The sequence below is a fragment of the Budorcas taxicolor genome, chromosome 25, assembly GCF_023091745.1.
Source record: "Budorcas taxicolor isolate Tak-1 chromosome 25, Takin1.1, whole genome shotgun sequence".
Classification (NCBI taxonomy): domain Eukaryota; kingdom Metazoa; phylum Chordata; class Mammalia; order Artiodactyla; family Bovidae; genus Budorcas; species Budorcas taxicolor.
This window is the reverse complement of record NC_068934.1, coordinates 13,368,181-13,395,465: the sequence shown is the minus strand read 5'-3', so window position 1 is coordinate 13,395,465 and position 27,285 is coordinate 13,368,181. Positions and strand designations below refer to the sequence as shown.

Sequence of the window (27,285 nt, the reverse complement as noted above, 5' to 3'; positions counted from 1 at the left end):
AGTTTTGAAGAATTCTACTGAGGACAAGGTAAATAATTCTAGGGAATTAAACAAAAAGAATCTTTAAGTTTTGCATTTAGTGTCTCACATTTGAGGGAGGGGAGGGTATCCTACACCCAACTCCAGTACTCTTGCCTGGAAAATCCCATGGGCAGAGTAGCCTGGTAGGCTGCAGTCCATGGGGTCGCAAAGAGTTGGACATGACTGAGCGACTTCACTTTCACTATTCACTTTCATGCATTGGAGAAGGAAATGGCAACCCACTCCAGTGTTCTTGCCTGGAGAATCCCAGGGACTGGGGAGCCTGGTGGGCTGCCATCTATGGGGTCGCACAGAGTTGGACACGATGGAAGCGACTTAGCAGCAGCAGCAGCAGCAGCAGGGTATCCTACTGAGTGAGAAACTAGCATGAATCCAACAAGAAAAAGGTTCTTTTGCAAAATGGGCAGTGTCACTGGCCTAAACCCAGAGAGTGATCTTTCAGCTAAAATAGCATTGCTCCTTCCTAAGAGCTTTCAGTCATGTCTCAAAAGTCAAATGTGACTCTGTTTAGAAGAATTTGTAAAAGAATAACGTTTACAGTTTAAACAATTGGTTAAGAGATATGTATGGATATCTCTCTACTATTTCCACATAAACTTGGGGAATTTTCTTATTAAATGGTTGCTATTTTAATAACTAACAACCTAATGTTCAAGCCAAAACACGGAAATTTTGAAGTCACAATCAGGCACATTTAGAGTCTACTTGATTAACTCCAATATGAACCAATACCAAATATAATTCTTCTAGAGAAACAGTTTTACAGAATAAACAGTTTTTGTAGTCAGATGGGCCAAGATTGAAAATTGGCTTTATCACTTGGTAACTAAAACAAAACTGGATAAGTTTTGGCAAGTGACTGTACACACTGACTTTCACTTTCCTCCTCAGTAAAATAGGGACTGTAAAAACTTCTTTCAAAGTTTTTGTGGGAATTAAGTGATTTATTTAAAGTGCCTCATATAGTGCCTAGGACAGAACAGAGTGGGCACCTCAAAAGTGTTTGTTAGGTATATACTGAAGATTTTTTATTATCATTGATAACAATAAAAACAATAATGAGATAAACTGAGAACAACAGATGATGCTTCCTTTTCTTTTGAGCACACTTTTAAAAATATTTTAACTTTGCTGCTGTTGTTTTTCAGCCTTTAAACATAGTGCAATAGAACAAAAAATCATATCACCTCTCAGAATCCTTTATCTTTCAAGGAGTAGAAAAATATGATAGATATCACTGCTATATTCTACATTGTTTTAACTGTGCAACATTTTCCTGGTTTTCTTTTCTCATCCATTCTACAAATGTCTCCATCAACCAGAATTTTCTTTGAATCAACAAAAATTCACCTGAAAATGATGTTTGTGTGCGAACTGATGTTCTTGCCTCCATACATAGTAGGGATCCAAGAGGGCCTCGGTCTCACACCCCACTGTTTAAAACAGTCATCAGAATATTCCTTCATGTTCCACGAGTGAGGTTCGAACATGTCATCAACACCATCAGAACAGGTGGGCATGACCATTTCTGTACAGGCCTGAAAAAGCAAATCAGGAAAGATTCTAGTGAGAAAATGAAGCACAAAGAGTGAAATAAATTCCCCAAGGTCATACAGCTCAGAAGCAAAAAAGTGAGGGTTTGAACTCAGCAAGTCTGGCTTCAGAGCCCCTGTTCTCTACTCCATACCACCTCTCTTTATTCCTAAGGCTCAGCTGAGAAGTCACAGAAGTTGGGGCTATATATTCCTTCTTCACAAACTATTTCATTTCATATCTATTATCATACTGAACTCTCAAAACAACTCTGGAGGAACATATTGCTATTATTATTACTATTCTCATTGTACAGATGAAAAAAATGGAGGCTCAGATAGAATCAAGTTAGACTCCCTCTTCTTTTCTGTGTCCATAAAATGCTACCCTTATAGGACTTACTAAGATCTATTGTAATATTAGTTTAGCTACCTATATTTTCCACCAAGCTACATTTGATGATTAGATCATATTTTATTTATAATTAAATAAATTTATATCCAATTTGTATAGCTGGAGCCTGGAATAGTGCCTGACATGCAGTAAGTACTCAGAATATATTTGGTGATGATTAAATACCAAACTGAAGTAGTATATATAGGATAGATAAACAACAAGGTCCTACTATATAGAAGAGGAAACTATATTCAATACCCAGCAATAACCCATAATGGAAAAGAATATGCATATATATAACTGAGTCACTTTGCTGTTTATTAGAAATTAACACAACATTGTAAATCAACTATACTTCAATAAAATTTTTTAAAAATTGAATTGGTATTTAATGAATCAATGAGGGAACTCATCCACAGTCTTGAAGTGTAAGGTAACAGAACCCAGATTTGGATCCAGGTTAGGTGACAAGATCTTCAGGATTCTGTTATAGTATGACCGAAACAGTAAAAAGTAAGCTCCAATTGGGGAAATTAGACACACTTACCTGATAGCTCCAACCCTGGACTCCAAGACTGCTAGTTGCTGTCTCTGAGACATTCAGACATTTAGCCTGGCCCGAATAATTGTAATACACATTCAGAGCTTGGAAAATATTCCGCAGCATCAGGGTATCAGGTACATTGGAATATTTGAAATACTGGCATACTACCTGTCATTTTAGAGAGATAAAAGGGAGAAGAATCAAATATAAATATAAAATCACAGTTTATTAAAACAAAGAAGAAACATGATTCTGATTTGATCATAAACAATCTTTACAATCTAACTTCACTGCTTGACAATTTCTATTTATTGAGTATAACCACTTTCATAAATGAATAAACCTTTAAGATTAGTCCCCATGGGACTTCCCTGGTGGTCTAGTGGCTAAGACTCCACGCTCCCAATGCAGGGAGCCCAGGTTCAATCCCTGTTCAGGAAACTAAATCCCACAAGCCACAACTAAAGAGTTTGTATGCTGCAACTAATGATTCCACATAACCCAATTAGAAGAACCCACATGCCACAACAAAGACTGAAGATCCCATGTGCCACAACTAAAACTAGGCACAGTTAAAAAAAAAAAAATTAGCCCCCAAATTATAGAAATAAACCAAAATTATCTGCAAGGTATGCAAAGTCCTCCCCACCTACCACTCTAGTTTCATCTTCCATAGCTTTTGCTCTAGTCTAGCAAAACCGTTTCTACCACACCAACTTCTTGCCCTCCTCATTGCCATTGCTCACACTGAAATGCCCTGTTCCCACTCTCCCAATGCAGTAGTGCCTGGCAAACACCAACTCATCTTCCTCAATGCAGCTCAAGCATGACCTACTCCTTGAGGCCACTTGCCTATGCCTTCAAGGCAGGAAGAACTAAATCACTTTCTTCTTTGTGCCTCCACTGCATCCTGTGCCTATTTCTATCAGAGCCCCTGTAATGCTGACACCATTTGATTCCAGAATGTCTCCCTCAGCACTTAGGAAGGCATCTGGCAACTAAGTCCTTGCTGATTAAATGACTTTTTATGAAAATGAAAAATTTATTAAATTTCTTTTGGAAAAACTCCACCAAGCTCCTATATCTGTAGCATTATAAGAAGCATCTCAGGCAGCTCCCCAGGTCCAAATACTCCTAACACTTGACTATAGTCAGTGCTAAAAATCACAGGTAATACCTGGGGTTGGGAGTGAAGACAGGACTGACTAGTCAGGGACACAGGGAACTTTCAAGGATATGAAAATATTTCTTATCTGTAGGGGCCTAGTATACAACAAGTAGCACATTTATGATTTGTACATAAATTTCACTTCAAAAAATGATAAACAAATATTGAACTCTAGATAATGTTGTTAAAGCTGAAGTATATAGTCTATATTTCATTTATTTCTGCTCTTTCTTTCCTTCTACTGACTTTGAGCTTCACTTGTTATTTTTCTAGTTCCTTGAGGTATAAATTTAGGTTGTTTGAGACTTTTCTTATCTCTTGAGATAGGCATTTATCACTATGAACTTCCCTCCCAGAAGTGTTTTCACTACATCCCATAAATTTTGGTATGTTACATTTCCATTTATCTCTGTTTTTTTTTAAATTTCTCTTTTAATTTCTTCTTTGACCCATTGAGTGTTCAATAGCATGTTGTTTAATCTCCACATATTTGTGAATTTTTCCATTTTCTTTGTGTAATTTATTTCTAGTTTCATACCACTGTGGTTGGAAATGATGCTTCATATAATTTCAATCTTCTTAAATTTATTAAGATTTGTTTTGTGGCCAAACATTTGATCTATCTTAGAAAATGTTCTATGTGCACTTGAGTAGAATGTATATTCTGCTGTTTCAGAGAGAATGTTCTATAAATATCTATTAAGTTCATCTAGTCTAATGTGTTAAGGCCAATATTTCCTTATTGATTCTATGCTTGGATGAACTATCAATATAAGTGGAATATTAAAGTCCCCTTCTGTCACGTACTGTTGTCTATTTCCACCTTTAGGTCTGTTAATATCTGCTTTACTTATATAGGCGCTCCTATGTTGGGCACATAAATATCTACAAATGTTATATCTTCTTGTTGAACTGACTCCTTTATTATTATGCAACACACTTCTTTGTGTGTTAGTAAAGTCTTTATTTTAAAGTCTGTTTTGTTCAATATAAGAATAGCTACTCCAGCTTTATTTTGGTTTCCATTTGCATGGAGTATCTTTTTCCAACCCTTTACTTTCAGTCTGTGTGTGTCCTTACATTTAAAATGACTCTCTTCTAAGCAATAATATTGATGGGTCTTGTTTTTTTAATTCAATCAGCAACTCTATGTATTTGACTAAAGAATTTAGTCCATTTACATTAAAGTAATTATTGATATGTTATGTGCTTACTGACATTTTGTTCATTGTTTTCTGGCTGTTTATGTAGTTTCTCTAGCTCCTTTCTTTTTTCTCTTGCTCTCTTTCTTTGTGGCTTGAAGATTTTCTTTAGTGGTAGGCTTATATTCCTCTTTTTATCTTTCATATATTTACTGTAAGTTTTTGTTTTGTGGTTACCATGAGGCTTATATATAACAATTTATATCTACAACAGTCAAAGTTGATAACACTCAAGCTTGATCTCACTGAAAAGCGCAACATTATTACCCCCCTCATTTTATGATTTTGAAGTCACATTCTACATCTTTATCTTGTGCATACCTAACAAATTATTGTAATCATAGTTATTTTTATTACCTTTGTCTTTTTCAGCCTTCATACTAGCTTTATACATAATTAATCCCCTACCTTTACTACACAATAAGTCCCCTACATATGAATCTTCAGATTGTGAACTCAAAGATGTAAATGTATTATAAACCTACTACAGTACAGTACTATGGAGCTAATTGTGCTTGTTGTTTACCTAGGCTAACTTTGTTGGATTTGCAAACAAACTGAACTTATAATTGTGCTCTTAGAATGGAACTTGTTTGAATGTAGGGGACTTCCTGTACATATTTTTCTTTCCAGTGAGGTTTACTTCTCATATGAGTTCTCATTACTAATTAGTGCCATTTCATTTCAGCCTAAAGAAGTCCCTTTTAACATTTATTCTAAGGCTGGTTTAGTGGTAATGAATGCCTTTAGTTTTTGCTTATCTGGTAAACTCTATCTGTTCTATAGAGTGTTCCTGGTTTAAAGGTTCTTTTCCTTTTAACACTTTGAATATATTGTGCCATTCCCTTTTGGCCTGAAAACTTTCTGCTAAAAAATCTGCTCATAGTCTTATGCGAGTTTCTTTGCATGTAAGAAATTACTTTCTCTTGTTGTTTTTAATATTTTCTCCTTAATAGAACTTCCATATGACCTGGCAATTTCACTGAAGGGTATACACTATAGAAGATCATAATTTTAAAAGATACATGCACTCCAGTGTTCATTGCAGCACTATTTACAATAGCTAGGTCATGGAAACAACCTAACTGTCCATCAGCAGAGGAATGGATAAAGAAGCTGTGGTACATATATACAATGGAATATTACTCAGCTTTAAAAAAGAATGAAATTGAGCCATTTGCAGAGACATGGATAGACTGAGAGACTGTCATACAGAGTGAAGTAACTTAAGAGAAAAATAAATACCATATATTAACACATATATGGAGAAGGCAATGGCACCCCACTCCAGTACTCTTGCCTGGAAAATCCCATGGATGGAGGAGCCTAGTAGGCGCAGTCCATGGGGTCGTTAAGAGTCGGATACGACTGAGTGACTTCACTTTGATTTTTCACTTTCATGCATTGGAAAAGGAAATGGCAATCCACTCCAGTATTCTTGCCTAGAGAATCCCAGGGATGGGGGAGCCCGGTGGGCTGCCGTCTATGGGGTCGCACAGAGTCGGACACAACTGAAGCGACTTAGCAGCAGCAGCAGCAACACATATATGTGGAATCTAGAAAAACTGTATAGATGATCTTACTTGCAAAGCAGAAATAGAGACACAGATGTAGAGAACAAATGTATGGACACCAAGGGAGAGAAAGGGGTGGTGGTGAGATGAATCAGGAGACTGGGATTGACATATATATACTACTATGTATAAAACAGATAACTAATGAGAAGCTACTGTATAGCACGGGACACTCTACTCAGTGCTCTGTGACCTAAATGAGAAGGAAATCCAAAAAAGAAGGGACAGATGTATACCTATGGCTGATTCATTTTGCTGTACACCAAAAACTGACAAAGCAGTGCAAATTGTTTTTATACTCCATTGCCAGTTTTTTATATTCCAATTAAAAATAATAATATAATCTGTGTAAAAATATGTATAAAGTTCCTTCTTGTCTTTAACTTTTTTTTTTTTTTTGGTTGCACAAGGTCTTTGTTGCTGTGTATGGCTTTCTCTAGTTGCAGTAATGAGGGGCTACCTTTAATCGCGGTGCACAGGCTTCTCATTGTGGTGGCTTCTCTTGTTGCAGGGCAGAGGCTCTAGGTGCATAGCCTTCAGAAGTTGTGGCACATGTGGTTAGGTACCCCATGGCATGTGGAATCTTCCTGGACCAAGAATCAAACCCACGTCCCCTGCATTGGCAGCCAGATTCTTATCCACTGAACCACCAGAGAAGTAAAGACTTTTGACATTTTAATTGTAATTTTTCTTGGTATTAGTCTGTTTGGATACCTCTTATTTGGAACTCTCTGAGATTCCTAGGTCTGGAAGATAGGGAAGCTTTCAGCTGTTTTGTCTTCAAATAAGATTTCTGCCTCTGTTTCTCTTTTTCTTCTGGGGACCCTATGATGTGAATGTTAGACCATTTGATGTAAATGTTAGTCTATAAGTCCCTTAAGCTATTTTCACTTTTCTTCATTCTGTTTTCCTTCTGCTGCTCTGATTCAGTAAGTTCTACTGCCCTCTCTTTGAGTTGACTGATCTTGTCTTCCGTTTCATCTAATCTGCTGTTGATCTTCTCCAGTGTAATTTTATCAGTTATTATATTCTTGAGCTTTGTAACATCTTATTTGGTACATTTTTAATATTTTCCATGTCTTTTTTGAAGTTCTGTGTTCATTCATTCTTCTCCCCAGTTCAGTGAGCATCTTCATAATCATTACTTTTAACTCTTTATCAGATAAATTAATATTTCTCTCATTAAGATTTTTCTGAGTTTTATATTCTTCTTTCTTGGAACATATTCTTCTTGTTTCTTCATTCTGTTTGATTCTCTGTTTCAATTTCTATACAGTAGATGAAACAACCACCTCTCCCAGTCTTGAAGGAGTGGCCTCATATAGGAGACAAATCTTGTTGTTCAACTCTGCCTTAACTCTTAGTTGTCTTTCAAATCTCTGTGCTTATCCAAGCAGCCTACTATAGTCTTAATAACTCCAAGTAGTTGAAGACATGCCACAACCTGTCAACATTCCAAAAGGGAGAACCTTAGCTCTTTGATTCAGGCTGACTAGAAGCCAGACTCTCAAGCATCAGTTTTTAAAAATATGCAAATATATACAGTCCTGTGGGACTGCAAGCATGAGTCCTGTTGGCCACCAGAGTTGGATGATCTGGAAGTGTCCACTGCGCAATCACAAAAAATGGGCTCCAGGTTAAGTGTATAAGCTCTTTAATAGGTGATAACAGCAAGGCAGAATGAAAGCACCAAGATGGCATCCACAACCTACATTCTTTAAGAGCAGCCTTGAAGGCCACTAAATATGTGTCAAATCTGAAGCCTGCCCTGCAGGCAGAAGCCCCAAACTAGCAAAGACATCTCCTTCACAAAAATACTGGGCAATGCGCCCCAACCTGCTATCTGTGCAGTGCCCTGAGGGTGGCAACCTGTCAAAAATCATACCTCCAATTACAGTCTCACGGGACCCAAGAATGCAAGCCCTAGTCCATCCCAGCCACCGGGGCCAGGTGATCAAGGGGTGTCCCAAGGGTGGCACCCATAAAAACTGGAGCATCATATATAAAAATCAGGACACCAGACATATGTAAAATTCTCTTCCAGGAAACACTTGCAGTCTGGAACATGGCAATAGGAAAAAAAAAAAAAAACCTGAACCCTTGAAAAGACAAAGAAAATTAACAAGTCTTTAGCCAGCATGACCAATGACCAAGAAAAAAAGAGAGAACTCAAATAAATAAAATAAGAAATGAAAGAGAAGATACTACAATTGATACCACAAGAATACAAAGGAACATAACAAACGACTATTATAGTTTGTTATTGATGTTATTGATATAACTTGATGATAATTATGTCATCAAATTCAACAACCTAGGAGAAATGGATAAATTCCTAGAAACATGCAACCTATCAAGACTGAATCATGACGAAACAGAAAATCTGAACAGGCTGAATACTACTAAAGAGACTGAATCAGTAACCAAAAACCTTCCAAAAAAACAAAAGTCTAGGACCAGATGGTTTCCCTGGTGTATTCTACCAAACATTCAAGGAAGAATTAATACCAATCTTTCCTAAATTCTTCCCCAAAAAATAGAAGAGGAGGGAACACTTCCAAGTTCATTTTACAAGGCCAGCATTACCCTGATACCAAAACTAGTAAGCCTGCCACAAGAAAAGAAAATTACAGGCCAATATCTCTGATGACCACAGATGCAAAAATCCTCAACAAAATATTAGCAAACCAAATTCAATGATACATTAAAAGGATCATACACCATGATTAAGTAGGATGTATTCAGGGATTCAAGGATGGTTCAACATCCACAAATAAGTCAATGTGAACCACCATATTAACAAAATAAAGGATAAAAATCATATGATCATCTTAATAGATGCCAAAGAAGTATTTGACAAAAATCAACAGCCATTTATAATAAAAACTCTCCACAAGGTGGGCATAGAGGAAACATACTTCAACATATAAAGGTTATACATGGCAAGCCCAGAGCAAACACCATACACAACAGTGAAAGGCTGAAAGCTTTTCCTCTAAGATCAGGAACAAGACAAAGATGTCCACACTCATCACTTTTATTCAACATAGTACTGGAAGTCCAGGCCAGAGAATGTAAGTTAAGGAAAATAAATAAAAGGCATCTAAATCTGAAAGGAATAAGTAAAACTGTCTCTATTTGCAGGTGACATGAAATTATATATAGAAAATCAAAAAGTCTCCATCAAAAACTGTTAGAGGAAATTCCCTGGAGGTTTGGCACTAGTTCAATCTCTGGTCAAGGAACTAAGATCCTACAAGCTCTGTGGTGTAGCAAAAAAAGAAAAGCTGTTAGAAAAATTAATGAATCCATTAAGAAAACTATGAATTTTCAAGATACAAAATCAAGTTTCAAGATACAAAATCAACATACAAAAATCTGTTGCACTTATATATGCTAATAATGAACTATTAGAAAGAGAAATTAATAAAACAGTCCCATTTACAATTACATTAATAAGAATAAAATACCTGAGAGGAAGTATTTTAGATATGGAAGACCTGTACATTAAAAAAATACAAGGGACTTCCCTGGTAGTCCAGTGATTAAGACTCCACCTTCCAATGTGGGGACAAAGGTTTGATCCCTGGTCAGAGAACTAAGGTCTCACATGCCACAGAGTGCAACCAAATTTATTTTTTATATACAAGACATTAATTTAAAAAATGAAGATAAATGAAAATATATTTCATGCTCATGGACTGGAAGAATTAATATTGTTAAAATATCCATACACAAAGCAATATACAGATTCAATGCTATCCCTACCAAAATTCCAATGGCTTTTTCACAGAAATAAAATTTAAAAATTTGTGTGGAACCATAAAAGACCCCTAGTGGATAAAGCAATCTTGAGAAAGAGAAATGCCAGAGGCATCACACTCTCTGATTTCAAACTATATTACAAAGGTTTTTTAATTAACACAATATGGTATTGGCATAAAAACAAAGACACAGAATAGAGAAACCAGAAATAAACCAATGCATATATGATCAATTAACTTATGACAAAGTCAAGAATATACACTGGGGGAAAAATAGTCTCTTAATAAATGGTATTGGGAACACTGCACAGTCACATGCAAAACAATGAAACTGGATGTCTATTTTACACCAAACACAAAAATTAACTCAAGCTGAATGACTTGAATGTAAGACCTGAAACCATAAAATTAACAGAAAAAAAACCACAGGTAGTAAGCTTCTTGACATAGATCTTAGCAATGATTTTTTAAATCTGACACAAAAGCAATAGCAGCAAAAGCAAAACTAAACAAGTGGGATTACATCAAACTGAAAGGCTCCTGCATAGCAAAGTTAACAATCAACAAATGAAAAGTCAACCTACTGAATGGGAGAAAATGTCTGCAAATCATATATCTGATAAGGGGCTAACATCCAAAATATGTAAGAACTCAACTCAACAGCCAAAAAACAAAAAAAATCCGATTAAAAAATGGGCAGAAGATCTGAACAGACACTTTTCCAAAGAAGACATACAGATGGGCAACAAGTATATAAAAAGATGCTCCACATCATTAATTAAAAGGAAAATGCAAATCAAGAGTACAATGAGATATCACCTCACATCTATAAGAATGGCTATTATCAAAAGGAAAAATAGTAACAAGTGTTGGCAAGGATGTGGAGAAAAGGGAATTCTTGGGCACTGTTGGTAGGAATGTAAACTGATACATCACTATGGAAAACAGTATGGAGGTTCCTCAAAAATTTAGAACTGCCATATAATCCAGCAATCCCACTTCTGGGCATTTGCCCAAAGAAAAGAAAAACACTCATCTAAAAAGATACATGCATCACCATGTTCACTGTAGCATTATTTACAATGACATAGGTCTTGGCAATGATTTTCCAAGATATGGAAACAATCTAAGAGTTCATCAGTGCATGAATAAATAAAGGAGATATGGTACATATATACAATGGAATATTATTATGCCATTAAAAAAGAATGAAATCTTGTCATTTGTGACAACATGGATAAACTTTAAGGGCATTACGCTAAATGAAATCAGTCAAACAAAGACAAATATTGTAAGCTCTCTCATATGTGGAATCTAAAAAATATTCTTTTAATTTAAAAATCTATACTAATAAATAAAGAGAACAGATTAATGGCTGCCGGAGACAGGAGGAGGGCAGCAGCAGAGAGAAATAAATGAACTGGTTTTTTGTTTGTTTAGTTTTAATAAATTAAATTTAAAAAAATAAAATCACATCACAGTATTTAGGAAGAAGTGTACTGATATCTGCAACATACTTTGAATGAATTTAAAAAATAAGATAAAAGGAAGGATAGATAGAGGGGTGGATAAGTGAATACATATATTATAAGCAAATATAATATAGCAAAAATAATATTGTTGTTGTTGTTGTTGTACAGTAGCCCAGTCGTGTCCAACTCTTTGTGACCCCATGGTCTGCAGCATGCCAGGTCTCCTTGTTCCTCACCATCTCCTGAAGTTTGCTCAAGTTCATGTCCATTACAAAATGGACAAAATGTTACTTACATTTTCACAATAAAATGTTGGGGAAAAATCATAGGCAACAGAATCAGCTGAAATAGAGACAGTAGCAACAACAGCAGTAGCTACTAATTATTGATTGCTGGGTTTACAAATATTACATCATTTAATCCTCCAACAATCTCACTAGATATGTATTTGTCTACTAGTTTACATGAATAAACTGATTCTTAGGTTAAATCACTTTATTCAAGGTCATCTAGTTAGTAAATGGTAAAACTTAGATCCTTTCAACTCCAGGTCTCTCTGGTTGTAAAACATATATCTTATCTATTATGCAGCTTAGGAGGCATCCCCTTGTAAAACTGCAAATACCCCAATGGCAAAAAAATACATTAAGCTTGCATCCTCTATTAACATCTTGACATGTATTCAGTGATCTGATCCCCTCTCATTTCATACAGATAAGATACATACAAAAAGGCAAGTTCTGACAAAAAAGAGACTGGTCCAGAGAAGATGGAGCCAGGCAAGGAAGAACCCAGTTACCCCACTTCAGAGAGAAATTCTGGGCAGCAGGAGCAACAAGGCCTCATCTAGGGACATGTTCCCACAGACAGGAAAGTTGCAAAAGGAGATGAGCAGTCACAAGCAAAGCTGGTCTCTCATCACAGTTCTGCCTAGGACCAGCTTCCAGCAACGCCTTCCTGAGAAAAAGGGAAGCTTGAAAAGACAGAAAAAATAAATTACAGGGAAATTTTAATACCTCTCCCCAAATTTATTTGGCACAACAATATGTCTATGGAATGTTAAATGATACTTTGTGAAAAAAGATTTACAGTCAAATAATTTTAGGAAATGTTGTAGCAGCAAATGTGAACAGTATTCTTAACTACAGGATTTCTCAGAGCCTTTAACATGCTCAACTGCAACGTGACTTTCCAAAAGCGAGATAGAATGTGATTATTCTCAATAAGGTTTTGGAAATGCTGAGTGTGAGAAAGTCAGAAATTAAGATTCACAAACTTATCAAGCTTAAAGCAATAAGGAAATGAAAGCTGAAGAAAACAAGCAAAAGAGTGGTTTACTATTCTGACAACTCTCCATCATTCATGGTAAGTCAAAAATACCTAATTGTATAGCACTTTTCTCAGACAATGTTCCTGAGACACAAACCAATCAAACTCTCAAGAATATATGAAAATTAAGAACTAATCATAGAATTGTTAAACTATCTACTGCCACACAATAGATCATGTATAGATAGCAAAGATCATCATTCTTTCGTGCATGTGGATTCCCCCAGTGGACTTAGCTCTTTCAAAATGCAGCACAAGACTACAGAGCAGACCCATGGAATGCAGAGAAGAGCATTATGTTCAAGCACGGCATGGCAGATGAGGCAGGGTGACAATGCAAGCTGGGCCGAGGGAGAAGGGGGTGCTGATGTGCAGCAACAAGTGGCCTAAAACTCTTGAAGAGAACAGTAACAAGTGAGTGTGACTCACATGCTGGCATCAGATCCCCTCTCAGAGCAAGAACACTGGGCCTCTGTCAGGCAAAGAAAAGGCGTCTCCATGAATAGTCATCTATGCAAACAGCTACTGTCACTCCTTAAAAGACACAAGCATGGCTGGAGACTGGCACCAGCTGACAATACTCGGGTTTTGGCAGCCCCACTTACACAGAGAGAACATCATGATCAGAAAATTGGCCTCTGCTGATAGAAATTCTATGTCCAGATTAAGGGCAATCCTGGGCCCACTGTCCTCTGTGAGGTCAGAGCACCGTTGGAGTACTGTGTCCAGTTCTGAGCACCACACTCTAATAAGGACAATGACCAACATGAGAAACTTCAGAAGGCAGCAATCAGCATGCGGATTTGAGGACAAATTGGTAATTTGTATCATCTCAATCTTTTATTATTACAAGTAAGGCTATAATAAATATCCTTGGGGCTAAATCTATCTATCTACCCACCCTTGCTTTCTTGAGATAAATTCTTAGAGGAATCACTGGCTTGAAAGAAATAAACATTTTTAAGTCTTTTGCTACATGTCAAAGTACCCTATAGAAAGGAAGTATCAATTTATAATGCTACCAGTATGCTAGATAGAAGGCCTGGAAAATATCACTTAAAATTTGTTTGCCATAGATCGATGGCGCTAGTGGTAAAGAATCTGTCTGCCAAAGCAGGAGACATAATCGACACAGGTTTAATCCCTGGTTCGGGAAGATACCTTGGATAAGGAAATGGCAACCCACTCCAGTATTCATGCCTGGAAAATCCCATGGACAAAGGATCTTGGTGGGCTACAGTCCACAGGGTCACAAAGAACAGTACATGACTGAAGCAACTTAGCACTTAGCAAGGCTAGATAGAAGGCCTGAAAAATATCACTTAAAATATGTTTGCCGCAAATTCCCTGGTGGTCCAGGGGTTAGGACTCAGCACTCTCACTACTGGGGCCCTGAATTCCATCCCGAACAGGGAACTAAAATCCCATAAGCCACACAGCGTGGCCAAACAAAAATTAATTGAAATAAGATAATTTGATTATTTTAGGTGTTTCTAAATTTCCTTTCTAACACAAAGATTCTGTGAGTCTAAGTATCATCCTCTAGCTTAAAAGACACACTGCCTAACATATCTCTATGTACAGCTGACTCTTGCAAAACACAAGTTTAAACTGAGTGGGTCCATTTATAAAGATTTTTCTCAATAAATATACAGTCAGCCCTCCATATCCACAAGTTTGGTATCCATGGATGGAAATTTCCATCTGAGGCTGGCTGAATCCACTGATGGGAAACCCATGGATAAAGAGGCCCACTAACCCTACTTCCTGTTGTTTAGTCGCTAAGTTGTGTTCAACTCTTCTGCGACCCCATGGACTGTCGCCCACCAGGATCCTCTGTCCATGGGATTTCCCAAGCAAGAATACTGGGGTGGGTTTCCTTCTCCAGAGGATCTTCTGAACCCATGGCTCCTGCATCAGCAGGTGGATTCTTTACCAGGGAAGCCCACTGACTGTACTATGCCATTTTATATAAGGGACTTGAACGTTCATGGATTTTTATAGAAACATGGGCTCCTGGTACCAATCCCCTGAAGATACCATGGATACTAAGGGAAGACTGTATTCCATTAAGAATTTTGGGGTAGCCAAGAGTGAATAAAGTTTTCCCCAAAACACGTATATTAGCAAAACCTCAGCACCATTCCCATGTTTATTCAAAAACTGGTAATTCAAAAGAAGTATTCATAAACTTTTGTTAAACTACTATAAGATGCATTAAATACCTATGTAAATGTTAAGCTGAATCATAGGAAATTGTCATGCTTATAAGTCAAAAACAAATATTGGCATATTTGGTTCAATCTCATATAATATTTCAGCTTAAGCCTGAAATTTGCAATTATTACCCATATGACTTGGTCTGTTAATTATATACTTAGGGACTGTGACCTAATCAAAGAAAAATTCTCTGCCAACCACTTCTATTCAAAATACTCAGCATTAAGATAGCCCCTGTATTATGAAGCAGAAGAATTGATGCTTTTGAACTGTGGTGTTGGAGAAGACTCTTGAGAGTCCCTTGGACTGCAAGGAGATCCAACCAGTCCATCCTAAAGGAGATCAGTCCTGAGGGTTCATTGGAAGGATTGATGTTGAAGCTGAAACTCCAATACTTTGGCCACCTGATGAGAAGACCTGACTCATCTGAAAAGACCCTGATGCTGGGAAATATTGAGCGCAGGAGGAGAAGGGGACAACAGAGGATGAGATGGTTGGATGCCATCACTGACTCAACGGATATGGGTTTGGATGGGCTCCGGGAGTTGATGATGGACAGGGAGGCCTGGCATGCTGCAGTTCATGGGGTCGCAAAGAGTTGGACATGACTGAGCAACTGAATTAATTAATTATACTGTCTATTTATTTTGTAGACACTAACAAACAATGCTTTCTAAACAATTTCTACATATGACATAGCATAAATCCACTGATATGGGAACAGCTGGGGCTGAATCTGCTAGTAAAACTATTGACTATTCCTTGAGTTCAGGTGTTTTGCCTATAGTGACCCAGGGAGAAACATAATAACCATCCCCACTTCACAGAGAAGGAAAAAGCTCAGAGAGGTCTGACTACAGATACACAAATTTAAAATAGTGAATACGGGTTCTGAACCCAGAATCTGGCTACAAACTCTTGGTACAACAATGTCTTCTTGATATGTATATATATATATTATATAGTAACAATCATATGCATATAACTAGCATCAATTTCAGAGAAGGCAATGGCACCCCACTCCAGTACTCTTGCCTGGAAAATCCCATGGATGAAGGAGCCTGCTAGGCTGTAGTCCATGGGGTTGCTAAGAGTCGGGCACGACTGAGCAACTTCACTTTCACTTTTCACTTTCATGCATTGGAGAAGGAAATGGCAACCCACTCCAGTATTCTTGCCTGGAGAATCCCAGGGACAGAGGAGCCTAGTGGGCGGCCGTCTATGGGGTCGCACAGAATCAGACACGACTGAAGCGACTTAGCAGCAACAGCAGCATCAATTTAGTGCTTACCATACAGCAGGTCCTATTAAGTCCTCATACCGACTCTAATAAACATTACAGTTCTTTATCCCCCTTTTGCTGATGAGGAAACCAAAGCAGAGAGAGGTTAAGAAACTTCTGCAAAGTCATACAACCAGAAAGTAACAGAACTGGGATTCAAATGCAGAAAACTCTGAAGATACCATGTGTAACCACTACACTACACACACTCGACTCTGAAGTCACAGTATGAGTCAAGTAACAACAAAAACAGTGACTAAACATACCTGCAGCCTCAGGCTTAATTTTTTTTTTATTCTCACGTTACAGTTTTCTAAGTGCATTTGTTTTAGGTAAAAACTTAGAGAAGGGATTCTGTGGCAATATAAAATTACAAAAAACTTTTTATTAAGAAATAGTAAAAAGAAAACTGTAATGTAAGAATTAAAGATTTTAAAATTAAAAAAAATAAATAAAAAAAGAAAAGAAAACTGTAAAGCAGTAGAGTAAAACGAGGTTTAAGAAATGGGCAGATTTAATTCACTATTTCCCAGAACAAATGTGAACATTCAGGAAAAAAACATAACAAGAGCATGAGAGGTCCATTTTAATAATTCTGTTTTAAATAGTGTAGAAATCATGGAGATAGTAGAACACTGTAATGTCCATTCCAAACTGATCAGCTTTTAACCCAAATAGAATGCCACGTACACCAGAGAAAGTAAAGATAATGAGTTGTTGAAAAGCTTTAAATGTCCCTCTACCTATGAAGATAAGTATTTGAATAACAGAAAGAAAAAGAAGGCAAAGAAATGCTTTTAAAGAAGATAGGTCAAAAAAAAACACCAAACTATCTCTTCTCAGATAGGATGGCCCATCCACATTAGAGAAAGGATTAAGCAGATACATTCAGCTTTTCTAACAGATTTTCTTTCTCTAAGGCTTCAATACCCCTCTCACACTCACTCAGATAATCACATTAGTTTTGTCATTAAAAGCTCCCTTTTCATAGAATGCACCTAAACCGCTTAAACCACCCAGAGAGGTCGAATACATTATCAAACACCAAGACAAACAGAAGAGGTTTTCCATCTTATGTCTTATTATTTCACTGTATCTATCTGCATGCTCAGGAGGCTAAGCCAAAAGATTTGGTGAGTTATCAGCTGAAAAATGATTCCAAAATAAACAAACTATAGTATCCTTTACCACTGCTCTTGAAACTGAGAACTGAGAGCTAGCAGTTTTTATGCTGACAGAGCAGTCAAATGACAGACGGGTTTTCTATTTCCCTTTTCTCCTCTTCCTTGTGTTCTATCAGCCAAGGCCATGATTATTTCTGCATGAATGTTGCAGCTTCTGTTAACAGTAAACAAAAGCAAATGGAGTCTGAGTGTGCATGGCTCAAAGATAAATTAGAAACAATGATACTTGAGTTGACATGGAAAATGGCATTCAGACACCCCATATGGATACTTCAGAACTGTGCAAGTCCAGGCAGCACTGGAAATCACCTGCATTTTCTCATAACTATTACATATCATCTCACCATCCTAAGCTTGAGATACAGACTCAGAAAAGGAACGCTGTTTGTTAGTCCTTTAAAAAGGAGGAAGTGTATCAGAGGGAGGAGGAGTCCTGGTTAAATGGAACTATCCAAGTGAAAGAGCAGTCTCCAACTGGGTAGTGTTCCAGGGATTAGGGGGTTGGGAGAACAGAGAGGGGGTCAAGAAAGGAGAAACAGAATGAACAGTGAAAGAAAGTGATCTGAAACTAAAAGCTTGGGAGGGAGACATGTACTGGAAAAATTCTGAAATCAGATAGGATAAAATTAGAGATAGATGGAGGCAAAGGAAGTTTCTCAAGCAAGAGGTAAAGAGAGGTTACTTTTGGTGGGATGCAGGCAAGAAAGAGATTTATAAACATATCATAAACAATCAAGAGTTCCTTAATAAGTCAAAAGAAAGGATGAAGTTGGTAACAAAACAAAACCAAAACAAAACAAAAAAAACTGAAGGAAATGACAAGAACAAGTCCTAGATAAAAGAAGTAAAAGATCATTATGAGGCAAAGGCACAAAGTTACTTTGCCTTAAAAATAAACTTTTAAAATATATATAAGTACACAAAAGATATAAAAGACTGTGCTAAATCAAAAACACATGACAAAATATTTGAGATATACTCCACTAATTTTGAGTGATTACTTAGGAGAGACAAAAGACAAGACTATATATTTACAGTTAAGATTCAACAGCAAAATATCTCAAAAGGAATATTAAAGAAGCAGAGACAAAACCAGTTAGGCTGTTTACTATTCCAAATCATAAATGAACATTAAAAAGATGTATTCCTCTGGCACTTATCCTAAGTTGGGTCAGCAAACTACAGGCCCCAGGCCAAAGCCAGCCACTGCCTGTTTTATAAATACTGTTGGAACATAGCCTTCCTCATTCATTTAAATATTGTCTGTGGTCACTTTCTTGCCAAAGCTACAAAGCTGAGTAACTGTCACAGAAACTATACAGCTCACAAAGCCTAAAATATTTACCATCTAGTCCTTTACAGATAAAGTTTGCCAGCCCCTATTCTAAATAACAAAGGAAGTCCCCATATGTTTTTAGCATCTGACAACTCATTCTCCAACTAGGCATAAAGATGTAAATGTAATTCTCACTCTGTACACAGAGTATAAAGTTAAGTCTGATAGTTGTCACACTGTGGCCAGCAATCTACCCAACTCTTCCCTCAAGTCCTCCATTACTAGTTCAGTGCAATATGTGAGAAGATCATGGGCTCTGAACAACAGCAGATTCGCATTCAAAACCACTTCCGCCACCTCTTTGTAGAGCTTAAATTTCCTCTCCATAAAACTGGAATTATAACTCGACTGTGGGGATTAAATGAGATAGCATATATGAAAGTGCTTTATAAATATAAAATAATATAGAAAGACAAGACATTATTAGCACCTATACATTTATGGCGACTAATGGTTTCAGATTTAGTTTTTTCTCATTATTTTGATTTAGTTTTTCTTACCATGTAAGAGAGATCTACTCTTTAAAATAATTTTGTAGTGTCAAAATTCAATTTAATTCAAATACACATTTACCTCTGACTTACTGTGTGCAAGTTATCCACTGGCTATTCTACTTTTTAGATGAAGAAAAATATCTCTAGTAGCAAATGATCTTAGTTCATTTGGGTTACAAAGTTTTAAGCACGGTGTGCATTTAATAATTCAAAAGAACAGCTAAATTAAAATTGCTTTTGAAATCTGGTTCTTACATTACCAATTCTTTCTACATTTACAGCACTCATTCTAGCTATAGAATCTGTTATATTTCTGAATTTAATAACCATCAAGTTGGTCAGCCTTTGTTTCTAAAACTATGAGGAATGCTCTTTACAAAGGAATGCTTAACAAGAATACATACGATAAAGAATTCTGGCATGAAAAGAACTTTAAATTTTATTGTGTCATGTTTCTTTAAATTTTCCAGAGCGTTTTCACATCCAGTATTTTATTTGATCCTCAGCCCAACCCTACTGAGAATGTAAGTATCGTTATCCTATTCTGCACAGGAAGACATGGGGGCCTAAGAAGAGGAGAGACTTGCCAAAGACCACACAGCTGGTAGAGGGTAGCTCTGGATAAGGATCCAGAGTCAGCACTCTTTGTACTCCACCTTGCTGTATGTATGCAGCCTTTATGATGTCTCTAGTACTTAGAATACATTTAGCAGTTGACTGAATCATAGCACCATGATAGCAGCTGCCATTTATCAAGCACTGACCATGTGAAGAAAGCTGAGCGCCAAAGAATTGATGCTTTTGAACTGTGGTGTTGGAGAAGACTCTTGAGAGTCCCTTGGACTGCAAGGAGATCCAACCAGTCCATTCTAAAGGAGATCAACCCTGGGATTTCTTTGGAGGGAATGATGCTAAAGCTGAAACTCCAGTACTTTGGCCACCTCATGCGAAGAGTTGACTCATTGGAAAAGACTCTGATGCTGGGAGGGATTGGGGGCAGGAGGAGAAAGGGATGACAGAGGATGAGATGGCTGGGTGGCATCACTGACTTGATGGACATGAGTTTGAATGAACTCCGGGAGTTGGTAATGGACAGGGAGGCCTGGCATGCTGCGATTCATGGGGTCCCAAAGAGTCAGACACGATTGAGTGACTGAACTGACCATGTATTACATATAGCTCTATGTGACTCACATATACAAATATACTGCACAGAATTGGGCACATAGTAACTATTTCATTAACAGCAACTATTGTTCTTATTTCTAAGAGTTAGTTTTTTAGTTCTAAGAGTTGTAATTCATACAACTCTATAATCTATGCATTTTACCTCCATTATTTAAATGAGGAAACTGAAGTTCAGAAGAGTTAGGTACCACGTCCAAGTTTGAGTAAAACCAGGATTCCTACCTAGGTTTGAGATTCGATTAATTCCAGAGTCCCCTTGTCACTGAGACTTCCTCTGATGCTGAAAGTCAGAGAACGCACCAAAAAAAAGAGAGGCAGGGGGTGGGGGCCGGTGAAGAGAGAGAAGTATGTTATTGTTAGGTAGGTAGAATAGGGAAAAGGAGTCCAAAATGGTGATGGCTAAAAGACAAGGAAGGGAAAAGCCCACGAAAATAGAACAAAAGAAGGTCCAAGGACCAGAGTGAAGACTTCAGGTAGAACAAACAGCACTCCTGGCTAAGCCCAATTTGCATAGGGCAGGCCCAGGTGGAGGAAAAAACATAAAAGGAGGAGCCAAAGCCTTGCTCTCTCTCTCTCTCTTTCTCTCCCATGCTCTTTCTCTCTCTCTCTCTCTCTCTCCCTCTCTCTCTCTCCCTCCCCCACGAGCTCCTCCACTCTCTTCTCTTCAAGTCTCTGGGTTGGCATGCCCTCCCCGCTCTGAGGATGGATTCTCCTGCTATCTTCTAAATAAAATTGAGCTGTAACACTGATTTGCCTAAGAGCTATAACACGGTTTGTCCTGAGAGCTGTGATGCGCCGAGGGCTTTAATGCCCGTCGCTCCAAATCTTTGTTGTGATGAGACAAAGAACCGAGGAACATACACTCGTGTGACATTATTAAAAGTGATGAAAGGATATCTTCCTGTTACCTTGACAGGCCAAGCAGGCAAAGGCTGTAAAAAGTTGGACTCGTAAGGGTAGTCCACCATTGCCAGATTCACCCAGGTTTCAGCGATCCAGTCTTTCAAATGCTGAACATCCTCCAATTTTGTTAACGGAGTGCATAAGTGAAGGGCTTCAGAAAGCCAACGCAAGCCAGGGCCTGAGAATAGAGTCACATTGTTGGAATCAAAAAAGCTCAACAGAAGGGTTTTACAGATCATTTATTCTTCACTTGTGTTTTAGAAAACTCAGTCTCCTATGCAGTTTCTCCAAAAAGGCTTTTTCAACATTCAACAAAATATCTTTAGAGCAACTGGTTAATCTCATGATAGATAAGCTGCCTATTTTCCTGGGGCTTACCAGAGTTAGTATTCTCAATCACTGTCATTTGTAAATAAACAAATGAAACACTATACAGCAAGGAGAATGCATAAACTATACCTAATAAAACAAATGGATTTATCTCACAGTGTTGAGTAAAAGACAGCAGAGACAAAAAATACATACTATGCAATTCCGATTATTAAAAAATTCAAGAGTAAGCAAAGTTAATTTACGGTTCTAGAATTCAGTATAGCAACAGGTTTGATAAGCACATAGGTGGTAACTGCAAAGGGCCAGAGGGGATTTGGGGTGGGGGTGGGGAGGGATTTCCTGATCTGCATGCTGAATACACTACGTATTCACTTTTAAAAAATTCACCAAGCTGTATATTTTGATTTGTGTACTTTTCTATATGTTATACTTAAATATGTAAAGTGAAATAAAAGAAAGTGTTAGTCGTTCAGTTATGTATGTTATATTTAAATAAAAAGTTTACTGAAAAAGTGGAAAGTGTTAGATTTAGCATTTAAAAGGTACAAAAAAAAACAAAACATGATTCCATTCTCTTAATTAAAGCTTACCCTTTTTTGCAAGTCGATTAATGGCATCCCAGGACCTGCGGATACTCTCTGAACAATTTGGGCCACTTTGGCTAAAATCTGTAGTTACAATCTTCATAAATACGTCACAAGGCACCAGATCATTAAACTGCCAGATGGGGGCAGAGGATGCAAGAGCTCTAAATGGTAAGAAGACCAAAAAAAAGAGAAAAGAAAAAAATGTAACTCACAGAATTCAAGTTTTAAAATTGAAACTGATACTGAACAAGAGTGGTGAGAAAAATCTACAACTCTTAGTGAAATAGAAATTAGAAATCTCTGTACAATAGAATAGGATATGTTTTACCTTCCCCCAACCCCCCCCCCAAAAACACTCTGTGTTCGCTTTGCCAATCATTAAGAAAGTGCTCACATCCAACATAAATGCATTTACCCAACCACCAAATGAGGATACTTCATCCTGAACCAGGCTGCAAGCATGCCACCATAAGAGCCCCCTAGGGCAATGACAGGTTGATTTCTAGCTCCTGGGATTGTTCTTTTCAAGTATTTGATTAACTTTGCAAAATCAGCCAGAGCTTGTTCCGTTGTCAGAAAATTCAAGTGTCTGGAATCCTAAAGAAAAATAACAAAGAACATGGGTATAAATGTGCACATAATAGCAGCTTAGGCATAACATAGATCCAGAAAAAAGCCAGATAAGCTTTTCTCCAAATAGAATTTCTAGGCAACTGAGTTAAAACACCCAGTTAAAGCATTAGCACTGCTAATTTCAACTCATGGAAAGTGATTTTACGTTTGTGGGAAGAAAATAATATATTTTTGCATTCAAATGTAATTTCTATTAAATGCTATTTACCAAAGACTTTGCTGAGGTAGTAGAAACAACAGAGATAAACCATAAGTAACATTTAACAACAGATGTGACAGCATACAATACTAATTTTAACAGACAACTATTCTAATTTTTATTTCAAATCTTGAAACATTTACAAAGGCTACCATATAAAGCAAAGGTAAACTAAATCTTGTGAAAAATGGAAGAATCATCAGTAAAAATAAAACATCCTTCCTCATCAGAAAGATTATTATGCCTCATATACCAACAACCGGAACAAGTCAGCCTGCCTGTTGTACAACTATAAAATTGGAGTTAAAGAAAAAAAAAAAACAAGATATGGAACAACCTTTTTCAGACATTGGAAAAGCAATACAAGACTTTGATTCCTGAGAGAAGAATGTTGTTGTTCAGTCACCAAGTTGTGTCTGGCTCTTCGCAACCCCATGAACTGCAGCACGCGAGGCCTCCCTGTCTCTCAGCATCTCCCCGAGTTGGCCCAAGTTCATGTCCTTTGAATCAGTGATGCCATCCAACTATGTGATCCTCTGTCACCCTCTTTTCCTTCTGCCTTCAACCTTTCCCAGCATCAGGGTCTTTCCCAATGAGTCAGTTGTTTGCATCAGGTAGCCAAAGGACTGGAGTTTCAGCTTCAACATCAGTCTTTCCAAAGAGTATTCAGGGTTCATTTCCTTTAAGATTGACTGGTTTGATCTCCTTGCTTTACAAGGGACTCTCAAGAGTCTTCTCCAGGACACAGTTCAAAAGCATCAATTGTCTGGCTATTTTAAAGTCTAGCTGTCACATCTGTACATGACTACTGGAAACATCATAGCTGTGACTTACTTACTCAGGAAGTAAGTTCCATGATCATCTAGTTATCTGCCTAGGGAGAATTTCCTCACTGCAATGTAGGAAGATGGAACTCAAACGGAGTCCTGGTAAGCTGAGAAGATTAAAGAAGAGTCTCCTTTTAAAAGGTGAAGGCTAATTCTTCCCCCTTTGAACTTGGTCTCGACTTAGTGACTTGGTTCTAACACAAATAGAATGTGGCAGAAATGATATATGACTTCCAAAGTCTGGTCGTAAAAAGCATTGCAGGTGGACTTCCCTGGTGGTCCACTGGGTAAGACTTCACCTTCCAAAGCAGGAGGTGTGGGTTTGATCTCTGCTTAGGGAGCTAAGAGCCCACATATGCATGTATGCTAAGTCGCTTCAGCTGTGTCTGACTCTTTGTGACCCTTTGGACTGCAGCCCACATGACTTGCGGCCAAAAAACCAAAATATAATACAGAAGCAATACTGTAATAAATTCAATAAAGACTTAAAAAAAAAAAAAGCACTGCAGTTTCCACCTTGCTCTCTTGTATGGCCAACCTTGAGGGAAGCTAGCTGTCATGTCATGAAGCCACTCAAGCAGGCCTTTGGAAAAACCCAAGAGAGGACAAACTAAAGCATCTTGCTAACACCTAGCACCAATTTGTCACTCATATGGATCCTCCACATAAGTAGCGAGGGTCCTCCAGCCTCAGTCAAGCCTTCAGGTGACTGAAGCACTAAATGACATCTTAACCTCATGAGATCCCCTGAAACAGAACCATCTAGTTGAGTCACTCAAAATTCCTTACCCACAGGAAGTGGAAAATAATAAATGTTCATTGTTGTTTTAAGCCACTAAAGTTTGAGGTAAATTGTTATGTAGCAACAGATAACTAACACAGCCACATATCCATATCGGACTATCCTATTTAACCTTCATATTTTGGTCTCACCACTCTGACTACTCCCATCACCTGGTATATTTTGGAACCACAGAGGCCCATCTGTCCTCTCTCCTATGCATGTCACTTACTCCTTTAACCTTTCCTCTTATCCAAGATGTATGTTCTCTGACTTCTTAACTTCTCTCTCATGGTCTGTCACTATTCTTTACTTTTAGTTTTCATGGCACGACATATAGCTGAGTACGGTTTTTTTCCAATCTTATGCATTTGCAATATTCCCCCATGCTACTGACAAATTCTGCAAGCACATGAAGGGAAGGAAGTATAGCATAGAGAGCCCTCACCTCCTTTTTCCTAGCAGAGTATGGACCACAGGGAACTAGGAAAGAAGGTTGTGTTTTTATCTGCAACAAACTACTTTCCAATGGTTTCAAAACCTGTCAACTTTCCTAATCAGATAATTATGCAAAATAAACTAAAGAATAGAGTTTCCCATGCAACAATTACTCTGGTTTTCATTTATAACACAAGAACTTTTTATTTATTTATTTATAATATAAGATAATAAAATTTCCAAAAATAAAAAGTTCTTTTAAAACTGGAAGCCTAGAAAATGACTGACCCAAGTTACTCTAACTCAAATTTCTCCAAAATCACTGTATGGGGATTTCCCTGGTGGTCCATTCACCTTCCAAAGTAGGGTGTACAGGTTCGATCCCTGGTCAGGGAACTAAGACCCCACATGAATTAGGGACAAAAATAGCAAAACATAAAACAGAAGTAGTGTTGTAAGAAATTCAATTGAAGACTTTAAAACAAAGTGACCACATTAAAAAAAAAGAAAGAAATCTTTTTTTTTAAATGCCTGGTATGTGTATAAAGGTGGTATACATCATGATCCTAGGTAGTGCACAAATATTTTTAATTTAATACTTTATTTCAATGTAACTTAGAAAAAATAGTACATAAAGCCTTTATTTAAAAAGTACTAAGTTTGAAAAGTGAGTTACTAAAAGAAAAATAGTGAATAATACAGATGGCAAATCCATATAGTCAGAAACACAAGGGTAGTACATAAGTGACTCAGCTGAGGAAAGGGTATCTTGGCTTATTGAAGTGTAGATCTGTGGCCAAGGCCAAAGTTCCTTGAGAGAAAAGAAAGGCCAGGAGAGAATCTAGTCACTAGTTGACCTCTCTGAATCATAGAGATGATCTGAACTTATTTTATTGAAAAACACCTTACTAAACAAGTATTTGTGTACTCCTAACATTTTTTTCCAGTGATAGACCCAATAATTTACATATATAATTTATAAAGAGGATTATTTATTGATATTTTTAAACAATGAAAAATTCCCTCCAATCTCCACATTCTTAAATTAAGATTTACCTGGCAAAGGCTAGCCTCGTCACATTGAGTTAAAGACTGATCAACACTATAAAAATGGTAATAATACGATTTTTCAAATAATTTTTAAAATAATATGATTATTTAAAAAGAATACAGTTTTTTAAATTGAGGCTTTAAAATTATATATGAAATTATATACAAAAAGGTTTCAAATTGTATATGAAAAGGTTAAATACAAGTTACTAAAATTTCAGTCAGTTCAAGTTAAAGCTATCATTTTTCTTACAGTGGAACATGTGATTAGAAAATGTTCTAAACTTAAAAGACACACTTACTGAGAAGGAGTCAGCACCAAAAGGTAGGGACTCTCCATAGTACCGATGTTCAGCAAACACCAACATGGCTTTCATTTCCTCAGCTATGTCCCACATGAACCCCTAGAAGGAATTTACAAATTCACAAGGTAAAATTAGGATGCGAAAGTCTTAATTTTTTTGCAACTCATATGAAATGGATGTTAAACCATACCAAAAAGAGTTCTCTGAGAATCTGGACAATTCATATTTGTGCTACAGATAAATGATATAACTGTTTCATTGTTGCACATCCAACTCATACTGTTCAGAATGAAACAATTCAAAGTAAGACCACATTGCACAACTACCAATCATTTCAACTCTCATTCTGACACTCTAGCCTCGGAATCAACATTATGTCTAAAATAGCCTTCAAATTGCACTGTGTCCCAAAGAATCTAGCAAAGAGCAGGATCAATAAGCTATCTGCCTACTCACAAATAACTTTTATTTATAAAAGACAACAGTACAAATAAACATATT

At 37.2% G+C, this 27,285-nt stretch overlaps 1 protein-coding gene across 1 annotated transcript in view; it reads right to left on the bottom strand.

The window, feature by feature from the left end:
- Nucleotides 1-27,285, bottom strand: part of PRCP (prolylcarboxypeptidase) — an 86,730-nt gene that overhangs the window by 9,201 nt on the left and 50,244 nt on the right. Inside the window, exons 4-9 of the mRNA XM_052662291.1 lie at nucleotides 26,782-26,883; nucleotides 22,967-23,148; nucleotides 22,555-22,712; nucleotides 21,637-21,809; nucleotides 2,519-2,683; nucleotides 1,393-1,580 (exon numbers count right to left, since the gene is read on the bottom strand). Of these exons, the coding sequence (XP_052518251.1) occupies nucleotides 1,393-1,580; nucleotides 2,519-2,683; nucleotides 21,637-21,809; nucleotides 22,555-22,712; nucleotides 22,967-23,148; nucleotides 26,782-26,883 (968 nt within the window). The remainder of the gene's footprint in view (nucleotides 1-1,392; nucleotides 1,581-2,518; nucleotides 2,684-21,636; nucleotides 21,810-22,554; nucleotides 22,713-22,966; nucleotides 23,149-26,781; nucleotides 26,884-27,285) is intronic.